General features: G+C 37.2%; 1 protein-coding gene across 1 annotated transcript in view; it reads left to right on the forward strand.

The window, feature by feature from the left end:
- CCSER1 (coiled-coil serine rich protein 1) overlaps positions 1-27,138 on the forward strand; it is a 614,942-nt gene that overhangs the window by 105,199 nt on the left and 482,605 nt on the right. Inside the window, exon 4 of the mRNA XM_036382606.1 lies at positions 10,347-10,440. Coding sequence (XP_036238499.1) covers positions 10,347-10,440 — 94 coding nt within the window. The remainder of the gene's footprint in view (positions 1-10,346; positions 10,441-27,138) is intronic.

Genomic DNA, 27,138 nt, shown 5'->3' on the forward strand with positions numbered 1-27,138 from the left:
ATTGACTCAAATTACTGAAGGATTGGATGTCCTGCAAGCAAGTAACAGCGTGTGAGGCAATTAACATTGCTGAGGGTTATGTTGTACTTAAAATGAACTCTGAGTTCATTGCCTTACAAAGGGAATCATCTTCAGCTTCTGCTTTAGGCTCTGAAGCAATGATGAAATAGCGCTGTTGTTGGGGTAGGCTGAACAGACAGAGGTGCCCAAGAGCTTTAAGCTGGCCTGATTATCTTCCCCGGCCTTAGTTCAGGGTGTGTTATACCTCTCCAAGAGTGTTGTGTTCTCAGGCCTTTCTGCTTTGCTCTGGCAGGGAGATCACCCTCTTAATAGCACACTGACTTCATCAACAGATAATTTTTTGGAGGGAGGCGAATGCTGTGACACAGCCAGATTGTGTTGGTTGTCCCTAGTTGTGGTTGGCAAGGTGAGTGGCAGCTTTGATGCAGTTTTGGTCATCTCTGGACTTGGACATAACAGCCAGGTGAACTCTGACACGCGCATAATGTTCTCTTGTTAAGCTGGGAATCCTGGCATGCCAAATTTTTCTGTGCAGGTGTAGCACCTGCGTAAATCGTGGGAAAGAATTGGACACTGTTTTATAGATATTGAGGCTGTTCTTTCATTCTGTGGTCTATAGCCAAATATTTGCTAGAAGATGATGCAGATGTAGATGCTGAAAGAGATAGGTGTCTTAAGCATCAAATACTTCTTAAAAGTACAGGGGAGAAGTAGCAAAGCCAGTCACATTGCTGCATTGCAGGATTTTCTGCAACTGGCTGTGGTTTCTGTCCCTGCGATTTCGATACCTCTCCAGGAAGGGATGTTGCATTTTGTATTGCTGCTGTTAGTCAAAGCTTGTAATGGTTTGCCTTGCTTCAGGTTCCCAATTCACTGCCTGCTCAACTGTGATAATAAAAGAAAAAAATCTTTCTTCTGGACCAATAATTGACATTACAGTTTTTTTTCCATTAAAAAAGAAAAAAGTATGCAGTAGTGGAAAAATGCCTTTTGAGCAGAAGAATTTCTCAAATAATGCTATAAACCCTTGTTTACCAGAGCAACTGTAGGCCAAAGTTGCCATGGAAACAGAAAAAATTCAAATAATATTAGCCATAGCATATCTATTATATATTGCATTAATGACACTATACCAAAGGGTCACTAGTGGTTCATTTGCAAGGCTCACTTTTCAGTGATTTATCACCAATATTAGAGGCTAGAATTCAAAATTAGAAATAGAAGGTTCAGCCTTAATTGGCTTATAATAATATTGTGAAGGAAAAAATATTTATTTAATCATATGTCTAGAAGAGTTTTGAGTTTTTGATATGCAGAAAGTTCTTAGTCTTTTCTTAGAAATAAAATCATGCTCAAGCCATAAAACAGATTATTCTCACTTGACATCCAAAAGTGCTGACTCCAACCGTATAGCTGATATAACTAAAACTGGAACATTCTTTTATTTGCAAGGAAAATCAATCAGTTCTTGAACTTGATATGTACCTGTTTGGGGAAAGGAGTTTTGAGCTCATCTGTGTCTGCCAGATGACGGTGGCTGGTGCAGATGACTGTGGCAATGGGTGAATTGTTCTGATGTAGTTTGTCAGAACAGTCAGAACAGTGATATTCTTTAGGTAAGAGTTGGACACAGGAGTGGTAGGGGTTTGTCATGAGTATAAATACTTAGGTTCTTCCTATTGTATCCCCTGATGTTAAATTTTTCTCTTTTTGGCACTCAGGTTCTCCCTAGTTCTATGATAAGATTTTTTTCCCTCCCCCACTGGTTGAGAAAAGGCAAAAATAGAATTAAAGATTCCTTGGTATCATAAAACAAATTTTGACCCTTTAAATATTGACTAAAGCACTGACTTGGGTCCTTTCATGACAGACGAAGTTTTAAGTGACAGAAAGTTTAGGTGTAAGTTATGTTTGTAATTTGAGTGGTTTTGGAAAAAAATAACCAATCTGTGTGTTGAATAACCTGTTGGACACTGTTAAGATGTACTCACATCTCTAAGGTATATACTAATAAGCTTCACAGAGGGGTCTGGATTACATCCTGTATAAATGCGGGAATGAGACACTCGAGGAGCTTTTTCTGTGTTTGGCAGAAGAATCTGGCGAGAGTGTAGAAAAATTACATGAAGCTGTGTTCTGATAATGACTGCACTAGAAGGCTTGCATAACACTTTGCCTATTACAAAAGCTGTAAAAATATTAACTAATCCATAAAGCAGACTACATGTTGCAGATGTGTCCCTCTGCTGGGAGGAAAGCATATGTGTGTGTGAGTGAGGAGAGGAAAAAAAGTTATTAAAGGAAGCTTTATTTGGTCCCTTTAAGGTTCATTGAATTTTTTGGACTGTATTTTCATACTTCCCTAAGAGTGTTTTTTTTTTCCCCCTAGGATTCTGTAAATGAAATTGCAGATTGATGTATGTAAAACGTATTCATACACCTTTTTGAACACAGAAAATCCCATTGTCTTGGTTCTGTTTGCAACCAAAGTGAATCTCAACACTCTAAAATTATTTGGAAGAGTGGTGACTATTAAGTAAAGCACCTCTCTGATAGTTTTTTTCCTTTTTTTCACAGATATGATTCTCAGGCTTTCTGCTGTGTGGAAGTTTTGGCACATTTTCAGTGTCACTTTTACTTTAAAAGTCTTAGAAAATAGTAAATTCAGGGTTAGGTAACTGCTGTCTTTCATCAGGTCTGTCAAGAGCTGATTTTATCTAGGGTTGGCTTGAACATTTAGATTTATAATGCTATGATAGGTGCTTAAAATTGCTTAAATTTGCTTAAAATTGTATAAAACTACAACTTAAGTGCTGAGGCCACCTGTTGCCTCCCAGCTCTCTTCAGAGCTGTTTATCTGTGCCTGTGTTGCAGGTGGGTGTGTGCACATACGTGTATGAATTAAAGATGGCTGCTGAAGTAAAAATGGGATTGTTTAGGAGCAAGGTCAGTGTTGCTGGGATGGTCCTTGCCATCGCCCTCAGTAAAAATGGGATTGTTTAGGAGCAAGGTCAGTGTTGCTGGGATGGTCCTTGCCATCGCCCTCAGTAAAAATGGGATTGTTTAGGAGCAAGGTCAGTGTTGCTGGGATGGTCCTCGCCATCGCCCTCATGGGCTCTGTGGAGGCCAGGCTGTGCTCTCTGAACTGTTGGGAACTGGATCCAATGCGTGCTGCTTCTTCCTTCCTTATCTTTGTGCACTCGTCCTTGGCTTGTCCTTGTCAGCCTCCACCCCAAAAGGAAAAGGAGGGGTCTTTATCCACCTCTCCTATAGGTCATCTAATTTTTGGAGTGACAATTAATTCTGATTCCATCGCTTGTCTCTCCCCTCCTGCCTGTCACATCACCTCTGTTATCATCTTTGAGGTTTTTTGTGTGTTTTGCTACACGTGGCTTGTGCAAATATGACACTCTTCTCTGTTTGAGTCTTTGGAACTGAACATTATTCATATTCCTGTGCTTAGCAGTGTTACAAAATACTTTTGTCTTGTTACCAGTTATACTATTGGTGGCTTTCCTGTGCTACCAAAATGCTGGCTATTGCCCCTCTATTTTTGACTGACAGTGTGGCAGAACAGGAGCATGGGCAGGTCCTGTTTCTGCCACCAGCAGCTGTTGGGCTTGGCTCATTCCCTTGAGTGGCTCCAGGGAGCTTGCCGGATCTGTGGCACAACGAGCCCTGCGTGGGTGAGCGCCAGCCTGAGTCCTGTTGGGAGACTCCATTAGTTATAATCACTCAGGCAAGAGGACCATCACTGCAGACATTGATTTAATGCACAGGGAGAATCGAAAGGGCAGAAGCACCAGTCAGGTGGAAAGTGCTGCTCTTCCCTTACATGGCTGAAAGAGTGCACGCAGAAAATATTTTGAAGAATAGCATGATGGATCTGAGCTCTATAGTTAGACTGTTCCCTCCACTGCTAATTTTCTGTCTTTGGTTCTTAAGGGCACATTAATTTTATTTAATAATTGGATTTTCACATATTAGCTAGCATGGCAACATTTATATTTTCTTTTCTAAAGTCTTCATTTTATTCATGTAGGGAATAATATGCTTTTTGGGTGGTGCTGTTCAGGAGAAAAGAACTGTTTTAAGCTGCTCTTGGTATATGCAAGTAATCCATAAGCTTTACACTTGATGCAAAGATTTTCAGGCTGTTGGCAGAGATTCTATGTTTTTAAAAGTTTTTCTGTTTGCTGGATTTCATATACTTTCATTTTCCCTTTGAAGTGTGTGGGAGAGAGCAGAAGGGGAAATACTTCATTATGTCCATGAATTATTCAGGTACAGTTCTAGCAGCTAACATTACTTTAAATAGCTCAAGGTCTTTCTTTTTCCTTGAGTATGTCTCAGTTTTCATTCTTATGCTGATTGTATGCCACATTCCTTTGTTGAATACAATTTTGATGAAGTACTATCCTTTGGCAATCTTTAGAAATCATTTCAGTCTTGAAATAAGTATTTAATTTTGTTCTTCTCCAGTATCAGATATTCAGTGACCCTCAGTTGATGCAGGTGAATTGTCATACATGTGACTTTACAAAAAATCAAATTATTCTCCCTAGAGTGTGTTTTCTATATACTCTTGTGAAGGCATTGATCTCAAATGGCCTCCCACATATATTTATACAGTGAAGGAAAAAAGGAATCTATAATATTAGATATTAACATTTACTACATAATTTCAATGGGGAGGCGTGAGCATTAAATCCTTACATTTTGGAAATGTCCTTCCCTCTCCTACTAGTAATATATGAAAATCTGTATTTAGAAAATAGTTAAGAACAGTTATACAGAGGAAGACAATTAGAAAGGTGTCTAGAGGCCAATGTGACAGGAAAGGAAAGCAAAACAGAACCCAAAGTGAGCTTAAAATATTGTTCTTGTATTTCTAAAAATATCTTTGAAAATCCAGTGATTGCTGCATTATCACTTATGCAAATGAGACCCTTGCTATTATTTCTGGGGGAGAAAAAAGTATTAAAATTATTCCCCTGAGATTTCAGGCTTTGCTGATACAGTCTGAAGAGGCAATGGGGCAGAATTACAGATAGTTGAGGAAAAATGTAGGTCTGTGTGTGTGTACAAGACTCAGGTTTCCAAGAGGGATGCCCATGACCAAATCTCAACTGCTCAATTTAATTGCAGCAGCAGTGAGAATTTCGCAAGGCAAGCATTAGAGGAAATGCAGTGACAAAAGAGTGTCAGAGCAAAGCTTGACCAAAAGATCCATTTAACATTGAAATGTAGTCAATATGTTCATGTCAGTGAGGTTATGGCAATGTATTTATAACCAGAGTTAACCAGTGTATGTTTTCTTCAGCCATGGTTGTGCTCGAGAGAAATGGTTTTGAACTGAATAATTGCAAACATGCCAATGCTTCACTCTTGTAGCTTAAGTTGCTTACCAGATCTCAGGTTCTCAAATCTCTGAGCAAATAGTCAAGATTTTGTTGCAGTAACACAATTCAGCAATGAAATAGAAATCTTAATCTGTGTAAAAGAACCTGGAAGAACTGGAAAATGCAAGGCCCCAGATTCAGCCTGTGTGTGGTAACCCAAAACACTGGTCAGAAAAAAAGAACTGCATCCCCTTGTTCAGCAATACAAGGTTTATCAGGCCTGAATCTCTCTCAAGATGACCACTATAGCACTTAAGAAGTATACAGAAGTTGTTTGTATATCATGTTGACCAGGGAGTACATGTTAATTAGAATAGGATGACAAAATAGCAGATACAACATTCCAAAATGCTGGTAATGACAGAGAATCTGTGTCTGCAGCCTTGGGGACCTTGCTGTTACGTCATTATTTCAATTGTATAGACGAGCAAGAAGCGTAGAGTAAAGATGTGGGAAAACATGAAGAAATTAATTTTTTATTGGTGCTGCTGATTACTGGCTAGTTCAAATGGGGAAATTTGTTACCACAACCTGATTATTAAACTTAGTTTTATCTATGAGTTGTAAATATTCAGTCTACATGGATTTAGCTTGCTTGGCTTTTATGTATTGTGCAATTAATACAGTTTGCTTGGTCCATGTGGAGTTGAATTATGTTGCTTAACAAAATAATATACACTAGTGTATTTACATATTCATGTGTGTGTTTTATTACCATTTTTAAAAAGCAAAGTAGTCAATTTTTAGAGGACTGTACTGTAATTCCATAAGCAGTAATTTGACTAGGTGTTTATATACTTAAGTTAGTTATTTGGAATAATAATTAGGAAAAAAACATAGTAAAGAAGCCTTCATAAGAGATGTTATTTGCTTTTTAATATTTAAAACTCCGTGGTAGATTTGAGACCTGTTACCTTAGGCTTTTTATATATATTTACTGCTAAAGCTGCTGTTACTTATTCCAGACTAATTTTTAGTGTTGTACTCTGAACTGAACAGGTATAAAAATAATTCAATACTTTGCTATTCTGGAAAGGGACTAAAATTTATGTATTATGCACTAGATTTCTTTTCATTTGTCCTTCTTAGGAAGGGAAACTGGGAAGAGAGAAAGGAGATAGGGAGAGTACTAAGGTGTAGGGAGGAAATCTTCTTCAACAAGCCTGAGTAAACTTACTGGCTGAGGGAACTGTGTGCCTGGTACATCTCTATTACTATTTTAGCTGTTTCTGAACTGTACCTGTGCAAACCATTGGCTATCTTTTGATACTCAAGCTGTTTGTTTGTTATGTTACTTAAGAATGTTAACGAAGTTGTAACTAGGCCCAGACTAAGCTGAGCACCGTTGCATTCAGTGAGTCCTGTGTAAGATACCCAGTTGGATGAAAATACCAGTTTGTACTTCTTGTGGTTGCTGAAAGAATTTTCAATATGAAAATGTTAACAAGAAGTTACTGATGCCTTGAAATATCCTTAGATGGGCATCCTGTTTTGCTTACCGCCGTTATTGGTTAACACATCCTGAGCCGTTGTATGAACTGCTGCCATTTAGGCTGAGTTAGTAACCTTTAAATTATTACTGCTGAATTCTTGTGTGAATAGCAACTTCTTAAAATAACTGTGGTAGTCCACCAACTCGAAGGTGGAAAGTATGGCTGGCAAACTGAATTTATTAGTTTTTAAACTGGTTGCAGGCTGTGTTGACCGAGAAAATCTGAGACGTGTGGGCAAATGATTGATTCAGTGTGTTCACGTGCTCTTCTCACAGGTTATGATCAACTTCCAGATAGACTGAAGAAAAAAGTATAATCATGTTAATTTTGAGTCCATTATAAAGTCAAAATAGTAGTAGAAGGCAAGCATACCCTGGAAGTAGGAAGTATGTCTTAAGGCTTCTAAAGGGCTATTACAGGGTCAATAAGGACCTTTTTGCTGCAAGGTTGTGCTTTAACTAAATGGTTTGCCTCCTCAAATAAATAAAAGGTATGCCACCCTAAATAGATCATGAATGGTTCCTTGAGACTTCGATGGAAGAATTAATTTCTTTTTCTTTATGTAGCAGTAGAAAAGCTTTGAAATCGACTCACTTGGAGTGCTCTTTAGGGCTTGATCTCTCTCTGATTTTATTTTTTTTAATATTTAATTGTGTTATTCCTCAAAGACTGCTGTGGCAGTGGTGAGGGGAAGAATGGGCAAAGGGTCAAGAGATATTAAACTTTAAAGGAAATTACAATTTTTGCTAATTATCATAGCAACAAAGGAGTAATGAATCCTGGCGAGGAGGCAGAAGGGTGGGAGGACGTTGGTGCGCACTCACAGCAGTATTGCTGAGCTGTGCTGTGACATTACGCAGGTCATTCTGAGAGCTCGGATCTCTTATTTTCTAATTACGTGTTTTCAGAAAATAGTACTTACTTAGAACAGCCTTGGGAATCTAACTAATGCTCTCTGCTTGGGTGGGCTTTTATGCATTTGCGAGTTCATTTTTGGTTTGTGTCCATGGAAGAACTTTGTCACAGGTGGGCCATCAGAGCAGGGAATCAGCTGAACTGCCTTACATTGACATCCTTGGAGATGGAGCAGCCCTGTCAAGCCCTTGTTCTTGCCATGATGGATAGTAGCTGCTCTAATTTGTTTGGTCCCAGTCCTGTGATTTATCCCTTTATAAAGAGCAAGTGAACTCTTGGGAACAGAGGGAGACTCTTTGCCTGGAGGAGGTACTTAGGAACGAATAAACCCAAGGGCACTTGGCTTTGTCACTTCAGCTTGCCTGCCGTTGTGGTGCAGTTGAAGAGGCTGTAGGAGAGGAAAGGCCAAGGGGTCACAAAGGGGTCACAGGTGCTTTGGGAGGGCAGCTGGGAGCCCTCAGCTCAGGTGGACGAGAAGAGGTTTTGCTGTGCGGAGCAGGATGTACATCAGCCTTGCAGAACAGAGAGGATTGATGGAGCACTGTTTATCTCCTCTCGAAGTGTTACTCAGGTGGTGAAGATCTTCCTGAAAAGCAGTATTAACCAGGAGGAGAGGTGAATACAACTTTTTTTCTTTTGGTCCCTCTTACACGGTTTTTCAGCTCTTCAGTTCAGAAAATAGTGGTTCTGTTTGTGTTTGTTAATTCCAAATCAAATGGAATTTGTTTCTTGATGAAGGCTGTGAGTCACTGTGTTTTTGCAGGCAATCTCCCAGGATTTCACATCGCACATAAATTACTGCCCAAGATGTAGGAGATGCTCAATTAACATGAATTCATTGCTCCTTGCTAGTGTAGCTTATCAAAGGATGCTCAGCATTAATATCAATGTGGCTTCAGTTGATCAACTGTAGTATAGACAATAATTTTAAGGTAAAGAACAAACCTGTGTACGCCTGCCTTTTTACCTTTTGCCTCTACTGGCATGAAAAACTTTTAGCTGTTGCTTAAAAACTGCAGGGATTGTTCTTCTGGATATTTTCACTTTTTTTTTTTTTTGTTACATGAAAAAACAATTTATAAACAAAGTATGTTGTACTTTGTCTGAGTTTAATATACCGTTTGATTAAGCTTGAGTGCATAATAGCATCTACATTTAAAAAGGGAGCAAAAATCTAGTAACAGCATTAGCAGTGACTTCTGTATCTCATAAGAGGCTTCTTGTGCTGATGGTAAGTCAGGGAAAGAATGCAACAAAAAATCCTTGTGTTGCATCTATGTTGTTTGTGAAAGAGTAGAAAACAGAATTTGAAGAAATGAATTCTCCAAAGGGTTAGATAGATGCAAGGTGGTGAGTAGGAATACAAGGGGACATCTATTGTGATAGGAAAATACTTTAAAGAATTAGAAGGAACCTAAAAAAAATATGAACTGAAGTCAAGAAGGGCTTTTACTAGTTTAATGTACGCTACTGTGATATTTCTCTACTTTCTGTACAGCAGATTGCTATGCAGAGCTCTCCCACACAGTTCAATGCTTTGGGACAATAACCTGGCCTCTTTCACTCTGATTTGTTATGTTACATTAATGTTGGGAGCATGTGCAGGGCACAGGGTGCCAGCATCCATCCCATGCAGTATCTAATGCCTTAGCTTGCCTGTGGATGCACTGAAAAATTGAGCCTTGCAGTATTGCTTGTTGATCATCAAACAAAATGGCAGCTGGAGAAGGCATTGTATTAGCTTTGGTTGGGTGTTGGTGGCTGTGGAGAAAATCAGTGTATTACCACATCAAAAGAAATGACCATGAAATAAAATACACATGGGAAGAAGACAGAGAATTATTATCCCTGTTTGTAAACCTGCCTTATCTGTCTGTGGTTAAGACTAGGCAAACACATGGTAATGGGGACCTAAGCAGCTACACTTAAGAGTCAGGTTTCTTCTCTGTCTATATAAGCCTTTGCCACCCACATAAGTACTTAAAAAGTGACAAGTTGATAATTCATGCCTGAATTTTCTGTTTATGCTACATTTGCATCTCTTTATCTTTTTGATAAATAAAACAGTAAATCTCTCTTCAAAGTATATTAGTAAGGGCTGGCAGTGCTCAGAATTACAAAATTTAATAAAAAACATGCACTGATACTTTTATGTTGTGCTAAAAATAACATTTTTATTCTTCATAAAAAGTTATGATTAAACTTGCAAAGGCACAAAACCATCACTGAACAGGTAGATGATGATATTATTTGTACTTCTGGGGTTTTTTGTTAAATGTTTGGGATCCTCTAAAAAGACAACGGTAACGAACACTCTTCAGGTTGGACGGTTGTTTCATACCAAGTCTCACTGGTCTAATGTTAGCAGAAAAGTTTTCTGTATCTTCTCCTTAAACATGTTTTCCAGATTTGATTGGAAATCATTTTGTGCAAAGCAGTTTGGCTAAAAGATCTGTCTAAATGTTTCTAATGCTTCTTTTCTTTTTTTTTTCTTTTTTTTTTTAATCTATGCTAGGATGTTTTGAATAACTTGGGTTCCTGTGAGTTGGATGAAGATGACCTAATGCTTGACTTGGAGTTCCTGGAAGAGCAACATCACCAACGTTCTGGTAAGTCAGACAAATGCTGTCTGTCTTTAGTGAGGTAATGTTATTCTAGGAATAATAAGCAAATATGTTCAGTACAATTACTTGGAAATAAAAAGGAGTAATTTTCTTGGAAGGAGGAGAGTGGTATTCCTTTTTTAGAGTTATTTCTAAATGTGTTTGTTATTAATCAGAATAATGCTGTTTATACAGGACTTGGACTTCATATGGTCAGTTATGAAATGGAAGTGATTTTTACAGCTACAGAATTTCAGTACCAAGGGCAGACCCATCTGTTTTTCTAAATACTTAAAATGACTGCTGCCTACCACAGGCACTTAACAAAAGAGCATTGGTGGAATAATTGTGGTCACTTTTTCTGTATGCCAGAATAATATTTTTCAAATAAAGAAGGTTTGGCTTGAAACAGGAGTGTAACTTGATGGTTTCTCACTTGTTTGGTTAAAGCCTTGTTGCACTGCCTTGGTTAATAGCAATAGACTATTGCTATATACTGTGTTTACTACCATTTTATAAATAGGATTATGCAAGGTTAAGTTGTTGGACCTGTGAAGAGGAATTTCCTTTGCTGGGATGTGGGACAGCAGGGGCCTTGTCTGTGATAGAAGTCCTGCTAACTCATCAGCATTTGGAGAGTCTTCAAACCTGTGTGGGACTTGTACTTGATCCCAGGTAGAATTCTGGATTTGTACTCTGCTGTGATGCTCTGTTCTGACAGTGCCAAGAATTTAAGCCCGAGGAATTCTCACTTTCTCTTTTACCTGCAGTTCCCTGATCCCAGTTTCTCCCTCATAGATGCCCATAGTACACATTCTTGCAGACTCATGTGGAAGGGGGTTTTTGAGATGTGTGCTGGCTGGTGTGGACCATCTTCAGTTCTGGTTTCTTCTTAGATGCAAATTTAGCAATGGTTACAGATGAACTGCTGGAACTGTGGTCCTGATATTTTCTGTGTTTGATTGTTCTGTGAAGATATCTGAATTATCTCTATGATAATTCTGTTTAACCATTGTGCTGTGCTTTTAAACCTGTTTGCCTATCTACTTATAGGATGAAACATCTGTTCTATTTGCTTTGGTAGGGAGTGTGGAGGGTTGTAGCAGTAATATGTTCATGATCATAGTTTTCTAAATTATTGGAAGCTGGGATGCAATAAATTAACTGCACAGAAAAGGCCATTTCTAACCCATTCTGAAAAGTGCTATTAACTGTTTACAGAAAGTTGAATGGTGAGGAAAGAAATGTGGTTTCAAAAAGCTTCAGAAGCAAATATTGAGCATTTTATAAGAAATCATGGGGTTCAGACTTAATTATTCCCTGGACTGGTTGGAAAGGAATTAAGTGGCAGAATTTTCTATGAATAAACTTCCCTGATGTGTTGCACTTGGCCTGACCTTGGTTTTCCTTCTTTTTTTTTTACAAAGCATTTGTGAATTAACAGTGAAATAAAAATTATGTCCAGTATATGATTACAAAGATTTTGTAGCAGCTTCTGGAGCAGCTAAAATAATAATGACTGAGTGACATACTTGATAGAGAAGTAATTAAGATGGAGATGTGATATGACACATAATCTTCCTGCTCTTGGCTCATTATCCAGAGCAAATGAGATGCTTTTAAAACAGAGATCTACATTGTCATCTGAAGAATGGTCTTCTGAATGACCATTTCTGTTCTGAGTAATAAAACAGACACACACAATGCAGTATGCACATTTAACATAACACAAATGTGTTTATTTTAGTAATATTTACTCTTTGCTTTTATTTTTTTTGGTGGTAAACCTAGCTGCAAAAAAATTTAGGATTTCTCTAGCTGTCACTGTTTTTTTAAAGTCAATCACTTGGAAGATAGCTTTGGAAGGGTAGAGCCACAGTATGTTGACTAAATTCTACCAAGAAAAGCTGATATCTTTATTTTGCTTGAGGATCTGGCCCAAAATGGTTCATGTGGTTGTAAGTCATCACCTTAATTTGTATTAAGATATTGAGGCAATATGCTTGATTTTTAGTGACAGCATTTGAATACCACTGAAGTGCATAAAAGCCTTGAACTAGATAATGACATTTAAACACTTTTAACAAATTCCTTTTCTGATTCCTTTGTGAAGTTGTGGCCAACTTCCAGGATTTAAGAAATTTCAACAAAAATTCTTTTCAGTAATTCCAAGTCAATCTGTTCTTTGTTTACACTTCTGGGTTTGCTTTCTTTTTTTCCAAGAGGCATCTCTATTCATACCTAAATAGAATTCTTCTAAACTTTTTCAATTAAATTACATTATCAAATATTATCAAATATTTTTGGTGCAATTTTTTCTACAGGCACCAGAATTCAGAAGTGATCACGTTAAAGACATACAGTTAATTTAATGCAGAGCTTTACACTTTCATAAATCAATCAGATTGAAATTGATCATATTTCTGGGCATGCACATATAAGCTCTTTCAGGTAATTGGGAGGTAATGTATGTTTTTTAAAAGATTTTTAATTCTGACTGCTTCAGAAACAAGAAGACTGCAGATTGCACATGGAGGATGAGCCAGTACTGTTACTGTGGAACATAGTATTCTAATGGAGTTTGAATTAAACCAAAGGACTGTTTAATCCTTCCTGGCCTGAAAAGTAGATCATTTTCTGTAATTTTTGCCAGTTGCAGGTTTGTTGAACGTTTTGTGAAGGCTTCTTTAAAACTATGAGCTTGCGAGTTTTCCTATGGCTTGCTTCAGTAAAATTCATTCAGGACATGTGCGGGTGTACAGATTTGTGAGCCTCCTTTAGTTAGAGGTTAGATGGCCATGCTGTCTCTTCTATAGAAGATTCAGCCCTATATTATGTCAGCTTTACATATTTAATCCATTTTATTGCAGTATTTGTTTGCCTTCCTAACAAGGTCCTCATGTTTCCCTAATACTTGCAGGAGATCTGTGTACCTGACATTCACACGTGTGTCATACTGAAGTCAGCTGAGGGTTAATGCATTTGTTCTTAGTCTGTTATCAAAATAAAGGTGTTCATGAGTATAAAAATATTGCAGAAAATGCTTCTTTTTGAATGGAAACATTAACATTATGCTCTTCTGGAAGTCAAAGGTATTAGCAGTACTGTGACTGTTTGTAGTACAGTAAAAATCCTGTTCATGTTCTGTGAACTGATGCTGATTGCAGCATTTATTTGCTTAAAGCCATCAGCTGTATTGCCATTCACCTGTGCTCCATTTGGCTTTTGGTAAACAATTCTGTTGGGAATTACTACGGGGAGACATGTTCCCAGAGAAGCTCTGTTCAGTATTTGAACAAATAGATTGCAATATGAAGAGGTATAATTGGAAAATTACTCAGTTCTTTCTTCATTTGTTACAGAGGGATAACTAAGCAATAACTAGGAATAACTATTCTTTAAAAGGCTATGAAAATTTCTAATGACAAATTACATGAATACAAGGGCTAACATCACATTTCTAACTTGAATATCAAAAATTACGCCTTGGTGAGGAGGCTGTATACATCAAGCTGAGTAATTTAGAAATAACAATTCTGAAGGGTACTGCCCCAACTAATAAACACTGTTGATGAACTGATTAATGACAAATTGAGAAAATCTCTTAAATGCCACTAGGAGTTCCAGTTTTTTAGAGATTAGTTAGTTAAGATATGATTTACAACACTTTCTGCTTTTAGCTGCTCTAGTTCAAAGAACAGTATTTGCTAGGTTGAGGATATGTCTCTGACTTTGTACTGAAGCTTACAATATAATACTAATTTTACAAAATAATTGTATTGTATTGATCTAGCATTGTTTTAGTGACCATTTATGAATAGAAAATAAGATTATATTGGAAAGATTTCTGGGAGAATTCTCTATTAAGGAGCTTTCAAGAGGAGCTGCAAGCTATTTGGTAGGAAAGGAGATGTTCCAGAAAGTGGTATGCTGTGTTAATTAAAATATAGAAATAGAAAGGAGAAAGAGACAAAGATCTGTTACCTCTTTTGTTGTTTATGGTGGTTTTTATTTCTTTATTTATTACTCCAACTCATTTTTCACTTGTGCTCTTGTTCTGTCCCCTCAGCTTTTCCCTAATGAGCTGGTTGCCCTCCAGCAGCATCCTCATGAAATGAAGTTCCTGCAAAAAGGTGCTATAAATCCTTTTGAGTACTAGTGAATTAGCAAATTAAAAAATATCCCTAACTTTTTCTCTAACCATACAACAGAAGCTAAGGAGACACCTGCAAACCTCAGGCAGATGCTTCTACTTTGGACATAAATGTCTGTGCTTTGCTGGTCTTAGCACAGCTTTATAAGTCTGGAATTCCCTCACTTGCGACTTTCTGTGAGTTTACTGCTTTAATTTACTACTTTTGCTTCTGTTTTAAAGGCTGTATTGTTGAGACGAAGAATGTAAGACAAAGACATTTTATTATCCCTCCTAACACAATTGCTTTGAAATTTAATAAAATAATATTTATATGGTACTTGGTGAGTGCAGAGTACTACTGCATACAAATTCAAAATATTAATCAATGTGATTTGCTTAGAGTTTTGCATGCTGTTCTTAAGATGGAATGCTTAAAATGAAGCATAATATGACATATGTGATGAGTCTTGAGGGTGTCTTTTTATTAATCTCAGTAAATTAGACTTTTAAAATATGCTGCAGCTTTGATTTCCGGTTGTAAAATAATGAAGTCAGTGGTTTCTATAGTGGGAAATCATTGCAGGTTTATAGAAAGTGACAGCATTAATTTAACTTCATTCATTTTCCTTTTCCCTCGTGAAACACGATGTATTTGATTCCAAGTATTGATTAGTCAAATGAATGAGGAAGACCTTTATATTCAGTGATAGAAGCAGTGGGGAATTTATTCAAGTAATGCTCGTTAATGTGCATGAGTTCTGTGCTGGTGTTGTGCTGTAGCCTATTGAAAACTAAGTGGTTTTTTGTGGTTGGTGTTTTATTAAATCAGGACTGCAGTAAACACTGGCCTTTTCTGAAAGTTCACGACAGCACAGCTATCCAGGGGCTTTGGCAATTCCTCAGATATTTGCCATGGATGGCAGGGTACCCTGCATCCCCCTACAAAGATGTGTGTGTGTAGCTGGAATTTGCAGTGAGTGGTGTGGCTGAAAGCTGAGGGACTGCTCCTGGTGCTGAATATTAAGGACATGCTCCTGTCTCTTGCCCATCAGGCTCTACACTATGTAGTGACTGTTCATGGGTGTGATATTGATTAGCTGTGTACCCATGCTGGCCTGTGCATCCATCATGTTGCTGCTGGAATGCTTGCTGAATAGCTTTGAATAATGCAGCTTGCTAAAATTTTTAAGAGAGATTTGTCTTTGGCCAGTGCTTTAGCTGTTTTGGATTAAATGCCCTAGCCTCAGCTGAAAAGCTGTGACCCAGTGTATAGTGAAGCATAGTTACTTCACCCAGCATATTTCAGAAATTAAATTATTTATCTTATTTTCTGCAGGAAAAAAAAAAGTGGAAATATGAAATTTTATATGAATATGAAACTTTATAATCCATGAAAATATTATTTTGCTCTTAAAAACAAATAGTTTCAGAGATGGAGCACGTTTTGATCAAACCTAAGTTAAGACCGTGTCTTTTAGAAGCATTTTAAGTGTATTCTTAACTCTGTGGTAATATATGTTTTGGTTCTTGCTCAAGGTTTAGGAATGAAATGGCAGATTACAGCATGGGTTTTGTAGACTGAGGGGAAGGCAGAAAGGGTTTTGAGGTGGATACACAAAAATAGTTATGTAAATGTCAAATTGGAATAATTCATTGTATCAGAATATGGTCTTGTAGTAACATCCCTACATTAGATATTATCTGCCTCACCAACAAAAGCACAGTGTAGTTGTTTTTTTAGGAAGCAAAAGTCTGGAATTTGTGTTGTATTTCTTTGGAATCCAGCTAATCTGCAGATCAATTGCCATCAGTACCCAGCCAAACTAAATTGTTGGTGTAATGACCCAGTGATATTAATTAGGTAGTTGCTGAAGTATTTTCAATGTGATGAACAAACTGTGAAAATTCTGTGATGAGTTTGGAGTTCCTCCTGTGTCTTATTAATTCAATGTATTAATTATTTTTATTAATTTTTTAGTAGGCAGTAGGAGTGCTGAGTTGTGATGAAGCTCCTTTGGTCTTTTGGTGGTGTTTTTTTTTTTTTTTTGACCAGGCATTTGTCAGTGCAAGGAAAGCAAATTTTTCAAAGGTTTTAATTTGCTTTTAAATAGATAATAGAAAAAAAAAAGACCCTAACTATGCATTTTTATCAAAAAGTTGCTTAGAACTAGAGCAGAAATACTTCAGTAATTTTTCAGTAATTTGAATGTATTGCTTTGCTCATGAATGTGTTGTTGGCAGCAGATTATGTTTCTGCATTTACAAACAAATGACCTATTTTGATTTTTAATTGGAACTGGACACAATTCCTCGAGCACTTCTGAAACCCCTCTCATTGCCAAATGCCATCTTTTAGAGTTGCCTGTGTTACAGATCAGGCTTGAACTTGAACAGCATTTCTTTAGGTTTCTGCTTGGAATGTGTAATGGCAGTTTGGTTTATACTTAAAGGTTTTGAACACAATAAAGACTGTGACAGTAAAGTAATAGAGAACTCTGTGTCTCTGCCAAAGAGCAGGTTTAAAGAGTATTTAGCTAACTAGAATCTTGCCCTGTCACTACAAATTTTGGATAATAAGGTGATAAAAAAGTAAGAAGTGCTAATAATGAAAAAAGCAGAAAGTGATATGTGACTTCACTACTTTAATTATACCACTATACAGATGTCCTAACACCAATCAAAAGGTAAAGTTCATGTTAGTTTTCAGTTTTGCAAGAGAAAACTTCTTGCTGAATAAATGCCTGCAATTCCTCCATCAAACTTCTTGTGGTGAAGAGCCACAACTGTGACCAGCCTGATTTCACGCATAAGTCTGAATTCCAGCGTGGATTTGAAGTATTGAGTGGAAAGTCACATGCCACTAGTTTCATATATCTAGAAAAAGTTATATCAAGGCTTTTTATATATTTTCAGAATGACCTATTCTACTAAGCTGCACATTTTCCCCTGAAGCATTGTTTAATAAATACTGCACAGTAATGGAATAACTTAAGGTCTCCAGGGAATGAAATAAAAGTTGGCATCTTCTAAACTTTTCTAACCAGGGTGTATAGCTTCTGAAAGAGCACTGAGTGTGGAGGAAAGGGATTTTTGTAGGGTTTGCAAGTGAAGGGATGTGTGGCACTATCAAATAAAAAGAGCATATTTGTGTTAGTCACAAGTCACTGTTGTACACTTGTGGCTAGGCCTGCCTTAGGACTCTGCACGTGTAAAGGGCTGAGAGTAAGGAGAAGAAATAGTGAAGTTAGTATTAAATTGGAATGGAACTAGTTAGAAATTATAGGCTAATATAGTTAGTCTTCCAGCATCCTGATCCGTATTCTGAAAAAGGAATACTGAATTGAGAGCCCTGTTTCTGTTCCCTTATTTATGTAAATCAGTGGTGCCATCCTATTTTAATTGAGAAAAGAAAATGCAGCCTATGACTGCTACCAAATGAACTGCTACCAAGTTAACTGCTACCAAGTTAACTTTATCCTAAATCTTTCAGTGTATTTTACTTTAAAAGTTGAGTTGTAACCAAACCTAGATGAGGAGGAAACATATAAGACTAGCTTCTAGCTATGCTTTCCTCAGAATATGTTTAAAACGTGTCTGGGATATAGATAATGTGCCTGTGCTGTGTGGTCTCAGTGGATCAAGGAAAATACTCAGTTTCCTGAGCAAATTGGTATTTTTAGCTCTTTCTTTTGGTGTGAAGAGTGGTGAAGGACTGATATATTCAAATGGTGTATGTTAGATTCCTATCTGACTGTTACAAATTTACTAGCAATATGTATTTGTAAATCCTACTCACTTAAGTGGAGCAGTATCACACAGCATCATATAATTTAGATACCAGCAGTTTTTTTTTATTAATGGACAAGAAGTGCAAAAGAGCACAGTCGTGAACTTCAGGGTCATTAGAGAATACTTCTGAGTGAGATGCACTTGTATGGTTATCATAGAACAATTAGATTCAGAGTCTGTATCTCAATTTCCTGCTCTTTCATTATTATAGTGTGACATTTAGTTACAAATCCTTATTCATATTGGTATGCTCAACCATCATTTACTGAAAGAACCAGGACAGTAATTAAATTAGGCGGATTGCCTTTCTTCATTCCTTTGATTTTATACATACATTGAGATGAAACATCATCTTTAATAATATCTGCAGGCAGAAAATAAATGCAATAATAAACATTACGAAAAATCAAAGCATAGTGTCCTATTTAAAGCAAATCTACATTTCTAGATGGCAAAGTTTAAGTAGGATGCCAAATGCTGCTTTTCTCTCCTGCTTTGTAAATTTACAAAGATCTGGACTGGATGTCTTGCTAAAAGGAAAATGTGATGAAAACTTCGGAGGAGTATGGCCTGCATTCTTACTTTTGTGAGAGATTTAGGGTGTAAGAGAAACAATTATGAGCTTACAATTGTTTTACAGAATAGCCATAAGTCTTTTTATATAAAAAAACAATTGCTCCTTCCATACAACTTCTACAGTAATCCTACTTCAAGGTCAGACTGAGACTTTATGTGAATTACTGATGGCTTTTGACCTTTGGAAATACTTACCTCGGGGATCATTGTAGCTTCACTCTTAGGTAAAGAAAGAAATAGTATTCTGATAGTTAAAACTTGAGTGTGGGTCTCTTGGGTTGAGCTGGATTCTCTGATGCTGATTTCCAGCGTTATCGTGGGCTCGTCAATTAATTTACTTGTAGTACATAAGTGGTACTCCAGTAGTCATGGGGGTTTGGCATTAAAGTCTGAGAGAGACTCATGATACCAATGGGATGGAGCTGCAGTAATAACTAGAGTTATTTCAGTCTTTAGAGGCCAATTATGTTCTGGTTTGTGCCTCTTCGTGTGTCATTCCAGGAAGTGGAGCGGACACTGCCATTGCTGTTGCTGGTGTATCTGCTACTGTTACTGGTCCTATGATTTTTTTTATTTCCTTCTGCAGAAAAAATGCCAAAGCAAACCACAAGTTTCTTCATTTAAACAAGAGGAAAAAATATTGCGAAAGCCTATCATACTAATCAACTAAAGCCTGGGCTCAAATCTAAATTGCTTTTAAAACCTTTCCAAAATCCTTCATTACTCAAAGATTGGGTCAAATCTGCTGTAGTGTTTGAAAATATTAGGTGACTTTATTTTTGTATGTCTTTACCTGACTCTCTTGTGATGAGAGAGTCTGTTGTTACTTCTTTCATCCCTGTGAGTGTTCTGTCAAATACTTAATATTGTTTAGATTTTGTTGAATTTCATTTATGTTTTAACCAACTTCCCTTGAGGGGGAAGGAATTCAGAAATAAATGCTGTGCAGGCAGTAAACCCTGAGATTTATTGCAGCCTAGGTTCAACTTTAGGAGGGGGGATCAATAGGTAGCAAATGCTTGGCAGGTTGGTTGGGGCTACAGGGTCTTCCTGAGACATGAGAATGTTTTGTCCTCTCAGGGACTCCTAGAAGAAGGCTGTGCTTTTGGTTTGTATAGCCTAGCTAGTTTTCTGCACTAAGAAGGACACTGTACACCTTTCTTTGCCAAGGGAACAATTTGAGATAAACTCTGAAAGGTAACCTTGAAGAAATTTTCAGGTTGTACCTTCTGTAGTTAGGCTTGTGTTAGGAATATTCCATCTGACCCAAAGTGAATAATGTCCAACAATCTCCTTATCACATTCCAATTCTCAAAATTCTTCCATGCAACCCTTCCTGTAGGGAACAGCTTGACAATGAAAGTTTGTCAAAGGATGGTTTGCGTGCCACTGCTCCAGTAGCTTCATCAAAGGACATTGCATTCCTTGTGCCTGCTGAGGGTAGCATCAGTGTTACAGAGTTTAGGAGTTCTTCCCCCCCCCTAGTTTTGTAATGTTGTGATGTCTTTAGGAGATAAAATCTGCTTCCAGTTAAGATTTAAAGGGAAGTGTGTTTGCAGTGGGAAGTATTCCAAATGCACTTTTAAAAACAACAAACAAGTGTTCTGCTGCAGGATGAATAACATGTATATGCACAGATCTGCAAATGGCAAATCATGCACAAAATGTTACTACACACTGCAGTACTGAATCTATGGGTATTCCTATAATTTTTGTTTGTTTGTTTATTTTTGGTGGTTTGTTTTGTTTTGACAAAGAACTAAGTATGTATGAGTTTGCTCTTTGAGGAGTTGCTGAACCATAGACTAAAAGGTGGCTGTGAAAAGTTGATAACTGGAGACACTGGCCCCATGAAGCATCCCTCAGCCTACGGTGCTCTGTGTGCATGTGCTTAAAATAGCCTTTGTAGAAATGTCTGTACCTTAGGACTAGCATGTAAACAAATGTGAAGCACACCTGACAGACCAAAGGCATCCCTCTGAGCTGTTTCAGTGTTTAAAATGCTTTAATTCCTTACATGCAGCTTTTGATAGTGATGCTTGTTTGTAATGCAGTAACTGCTGAAACGAGAAATGAAACAGAAAATTGATGGTAAATAAGTGTACTGCCTTTTGGTTGCAGGATGGATAATGTGCTCATTTTCTCTTGCTTTCTTAGTGTTTCCAGCCCTGCAAACACAGTTCACATATGTTTTAGGAAAAAAAGGACTTGAGCAATGTCTTTGTAAAGGCTGAGGAAACCAGAGAGGCCCTAGGGCCTGAGAAACTGTTATGAAAAAAAATGTGGGTAGTAAACTTTTTTTATTATAATAAATTGATTTTGCTGACTCTCAAAAGCCCAGGCATCATGATTAACCTGCTGAAGAACTTCCTGACTTGACCAATTTTTTTCTGAGGTTTTTCTTAATAAAAATAGCTATCTACTATAAAAATATACTTATTTGGAGATTGAAAAGCAGGAAGTAGATAAGATGAAAGCCCAGCTGTGATAGAATATTATTTTTGTGCTTCTTCCCAAAGCTGTTAATTTCACAGAAAATAGTTTTGATAAGTCTCTGTATTTCTAATACATTTTCTACTTTAATAAAACATGAAATAACTCTATTTCTAAGGTTCAATTTAATTGTTTTCTTCCCTACTTAATCTTTAATTTGTTTGACTCATTTGGAGATTTTTTACAGGATTGCGGGTTCAGGGAAAAAATACTCTTCATGCTTCTTATATATAACATTACTGATGTGATGTAAATTATGAGGTTTAAGCTAGATTAACATAAATACATTGCTTAACCATCTTATTGTTAGCATGTGCTGGATTAAATGCAAATAGCTCTTGGTTCTGAGCATATTCAATCAAACCCTTCAGATTGCAAATACAGCAGACTTGTATTCACAGATGGGCTGTGCAGAGCTGTGTGGATTTACATGAAGAAACTGTTGGCTGTGTCATTGAGCATCTGAAAGGGGTGGGTTTGGCTGGTGGACGAGGCAGACCAGGCAAAAGCCACCACCTTGTACTGAATTTTTGTGGAAACCCACGCTGTGATCCTTTGACAATGAGTTAACACAGGAAGTAAAGAGTAGGAGTAGGCAGAAAAGGAAAAAGAAATGAATAGTGGTAAGAAGGAAACTGGTATGGAAAAATCTCACCTTTAGCTTCTGGGAAAAAAAACATGTTTTGGAATGAAGTTTCTCTCAACTTCATTCAGAATGATATATGACAAGCAGCTTAAAAGAATTTTTCAAACTCTCCCAGAAGTAGTATTCTGTCCTTCTCTTCTGAAAACAAATCAAGAGGTTGGAAGGAGCCCAGGTGGTTTGTGTTTTCTAGGCTGCAGGGGCCATGAGCAGGGGCTCAGTGGAACACGTGTGTTCCTCCTGCACATGCTGCTCCCCCTATTCCCCATGGCAGACACAGAGGAAGGAGTGCTGGAGACCTGTGTTAGCTGGCACATCTGGTTTCACACAGCCTGCTCTCTTAGCTCCTCTGCAGGAAACACTCTTGAGGCTCTTTCCCCTTGGAACACAGGAATAATGAGCTGTTGAATCAGCTCAGTGGTACGTGCTAGACGGGTCGCGAAGGATCCGCAGCAAGGCCGGGGGAGGTGACAGGAGACACTGCACTTTGTTTCAGTGGGAGAATTTATATTTCCCACATTTTCAAACAAACTGTAGGTAAAGAAAGACACTTCCAGTTGTGTCACTTTCTTCTTAACTAGAAGTGAGGTTGTTTTGCCTCCCCTTCTACAGTCACCTTTAACACATCTTTTCCTTTCTTACCTACCAAGCTTTTTGTACTTCCCTGAAATATGCAGGAGCCTATGTTACCTTAGATGGCACTTGGATTTATTACAATTACAGCTTTATAAAATTAGTTACTACTTTTGCAAATTCAGCTCATTTTGGAGTTGTCATGCAAAAAAAAACCCACAACCCATTACTTTTTCATGTTTAGTCCTTCTCTTGACCTAATTCTGTTTGCTTTCTGTTAAAGAATTGTATTTTGATGGGCTTTTTTCTGCTGTACAATCTTGTCTGAATCTCATATTGAGGAGTGGGGTGCTGACAACCACTATATTTTGTATATTTTCAATCTTTGATTAGTGCTTGATTTCAGTTAAGTTTATTCAGGTAACAGTAGTATTTGAAACTTTAGGTAAAACATAGTGAGTTTTGCTTGCTTTCAGGCTTAGTAGTCCAGACAGCTGAGATAAGTTTGATGGATTTTTATATCTATAATAATGAAGAATTCTGTCTCCCCAGTAGACTGTAGATGTAGAATAGAATTACCATGATTATTTAATAATACTAGCTGTATTTATAAATTACAGTTTAGACATTTTAGAGTCATCAGAAGTCCTTGGAGATTAGAATACTTTCTAATTACGTGTGGGAATAAATTGTCCCTTTACTTACTGCTGCAAAAAAGTATTTGAAATGCTGATATTTCATCAGGGCTTAGGTCCTCACATTTACTGTTCTATTCAACTTCCTATCTATATGAGGGATGATTCAGCATGTTTTACATTTACCACTTTTTCCTTTGATGTATCTTTTTAGAGTTCATTATAGATTCAAATTTATCCTATGTCTTCAACCATTTGTATAAATGCACGTTCCCTGTTTTGGGGGAAAAACATTACTAGTGTATCAATGATTTCTAGAAAAACCATGTTTTTCCTTTGGGAAACAGGAATTTTTTGGTGCTTCAAGAATTTGCTGTGAGAACATCTCAGTGGAAAATTAAGAGTATATTTAGCCTAAGGCACATAGCTAGCTCCACTGAAGTCAGGGGGATCACAGACTTGAGATTTAAGCTCATTCATAAGTGACCTCGGGCTTTGGAGCCTGGACTTGATACATCCAGTGCCCCCTGTGAGACTGTTTTTTTTTACAGCTACTCAGTTTCTGTCATTTGCCTTAAACATGATTAAGACAAAAAGTGGCTGTGGCTAAAAGTATATGTGAGTACAGTATTGCTAACACAGAGTAAAGGAACAAACACCATAGGAAATTTGTAGTTGTATGGACTGATTTATTAGCAACAGCAGCATAGTTTAGAGGAACAAAAGGTCATATTGTGGATAATGATAATTTTTCCAGTAAATAAATTTGGGGATGCCATGTCTGTTTAATTTCAAGTGTTTTCTAGGAATGGGTATGAAAGAAAGAGATTCGAAGCTAGCACAGCATTTTTATTTATATTGCAGGGAAAATTAGAATTGGTATCAAAGCATGGTGTGCTTCCTTAAATTAAAATGTTAATATCTGTTTGAGAAAAAAAGCCTTCAGAAAGTACTCCTCCCTAGTGAGTCTTACTCCATACAGACTCTGCTATTTTCCCAAAACAATGAGGACACAATTTCTGACTATTTCTTAATTATCCAAGCAGTGTAGAAATAGGCATTAAGAAGGCTTTATTCCTAAAGAAAATTTTTATTAAACAGTTTTATTTTTTTTTATAAGACTTGGTACACTCACTAGCCTGATCAGACCTTGGAAGCAATTAGGAGGAGGAGAAAGAAAATCTACAGCAAAAATAACTTATTCAAAGGTTAATTTAGATGAGGTTAATTTAAAATCTCAGCATGCCTTTTAACCCACTCCAGCTCTGTTTAGAAGTGATGTGAGACTGGTTCTTTAATAGAAAGTAGAAAGATATAGGAAGCAGATTAGGTCCTTTGCTATCTCTGATCTTAAAATAATTTTGTTCTCTTGCATGAATATCATGTCTTGATATTTACCATCTATCAGATGACATTACTGGGGGGCTGTGTTGCTTATTGTTGTAAGTAATTTCCACTGTCATCCTAACAAGTTGAATGGTCTGGGTCTAACTTTGTCTTTCCTGGCAGCCTTGATCACATAGGTAGATTCCTAAAAAGCTAAATGAATTTAAAAACAATCTAAATAGGGGATTCTTAATAAGGATATTTCATTTTCTTACCTAGCCTAAGACCATAATCTTCACAGTTTCATTTCTGATTTTTGTATCTTGAGCATGTATTTTCCAATAGACTGTCTCAGTAGGTGACTAAAATTGCTCTCTTCCAAACAAGATTTTTTGAGCCCAGTATTTTTATAAGCTTTTCCATCTTTGACATGATCTAGCATCTTGAATACTCCCACTGGGAAAAAAATAGTCAAAAACCAGGGAAAGACTCAGAGGTTACTTGGTAAGCATTTGTGTGTTGTGGGATCAAATCACAATTTTGGGAGAAGCAGTTTTGTCTCAACAAGCAGAGGCTAAATCTTCTGTGTTTTAATGGCATCTTAGCTCCTAGCTGAGTATGTAGTCTCTGCCATTAAGTGGTTTAACCTCTGCTCCTAACCCTGCTGTTCAGGTACCAAGTAATCAAACATTATTGAGGTGGTGTGCACTGATTAAAGTGTTCTTATGGAGTTATGGAGCACTGACAGTTGTAGTATAAGGTGTTATGATTTGATAAAAATCATAATGCTGTCCATATTTGCTTTTTCTGATACAGTGCATGTATACAGTTAGTAGGAGATGCACGGATGTAAATAAAGGAGGTTAGGTGCAGATTGCTTACAGGAAGGAGTTTGTCTTTGAAGGCATTGTCCTTTAGGTTGTTAATAATGTGGTGAACTGTAATTTTTCATGTGCTGGTGCAGTGGAACTTGGCCTTCTGCTATTTCATGATCTCAGTAGTTTTGGTGGGGTTGTTGTTTTTTTTTTTTTCTTTCCCCTTCTTCTATCTTGCTATTCATGTGGATTATTCTGTTTAGTATAGCTGCCCAGATTGCAAGAATAAGCTAAAACCTTTTCCTGCATTTAATGTACCTAAGTATTTTAAAGTGATGGCCAGTGTGCCATCTGAGCAGAGGATAGGATTTAGAAACGTTTATCTGTTTGTTTGGGGTTTTTTGTCAGTCTTTCACCCTAGGCTTTCATGTATTAGCTTAAAAAGTTGTAACTGTCTTTTCTATAGGAAGTACTATAATGTGGTCATTGTACAGCTTTGGACTATTTTCTGTAATTATTTTTCAAACTCTTTTCCTAAACTGTTGCTCATTCTGAAAAATTACCATGTACTTAAATTGATGAAGATTAAAGCATATTTGTGTGAGGTAATGTTAGAGAAAGAGGACTCCTTACTTCTTAAAACTACTTGTTTTTTTCCTTAATTCTTGAGGTGGCAGCCATGCTATGCTGCTGAGTCATTACTGGTTATTAGTTCCACTGTTTGTTACTTGCAATGGAAAGAAGCTTTCAGCTATTCTGGAGGTGACACAGCAGATGTTACAAAAAGGGAATTCTGATGGACAGTCCAAGAAGTGTAACTGTGAATTTCGGTCATCTTCAAGAAGCAATTTTGGTCTTTCTGTTTATGTAGCAAATGAGATTTTGTGGTTGTGATCTAGGGACCTCTTCGTGCCCTGTAGCACTTTCTCAGTATTTAGGGAATAGTTTGGAAGGGAACGTAATATTCAATGTCATTTAGGTTGGATGTTTTTTTCAGCATTTTTGGTAAAAGAATGTATTGCTAAGATAGTGATAAGCTTTTAGATGCATATTGGCTTTGAGAACAGCAACAAATGTTTTCTGTAGTCCCTATATTTCTATAAACATATGTACTTCAAAGAGTTAATTGTGTTAGGAGCCTGAGTTCAGTTTCCAAATTGACGCAGAACTTTGCTTTTGAAAGTAACCCTAGCAAGTGACTTGGTAAAGATGTAGTTTTGCTCCAGTTAAAAAATTCAAATCAGCTTGATTATGTTATTTTTTCAGACTGTCTTCCTTGGTGTTTTATGATGTTAGCATTGGTCAGCTCTAATGAAACTGGGGAGGATCAAGGATAACCTGAGTTTCAAAGACTCGTCTCTTCTAGTGTAGACTTGTTAGCTTCCTTAGAGATGTAGTGTGTTTTAAATGCTAAAACAAAGTAAAAGTTACTTGTGAGGATTAATTGAATCAAGGACTGTCATTTTAAATATGTGCCTGTTGAGTCAGATGAAAGAATTTACTACGGTGACTTTGCAGGGAGTGATATTTGAGCAATGATCCTCTTCTCATTTGAACCCAGTAGGGAACTCCCTGGTAATGAATGTGAGATCTTGTGTAATTTTCACATAATTCGGAGGAATTCTAGCAGAGGGATCTAACACTTAAGGGTAGTGTGCAGATTGGTGCATTCTCTGCAGCACCTCTGGTCCAGAAGTCAGTAATTAGGCTGTCAGAAAA

The sequence above is a fragment of the Molothrus ater genome, chromosome 4 (assembly GCF_012460135.2).
Source record: "Molothrus ater isolate BHLD 08-10-18 breed brown headed cowbird chromosome 4, BPBGC_Mater_1.1, whole genome shotgun sequence".
Lineage (NCBI taxonomy): Eukaryota > Metazoa > Chordata > Aves > Passeriformes > Icteridae > Molothrus > Molothrus ater.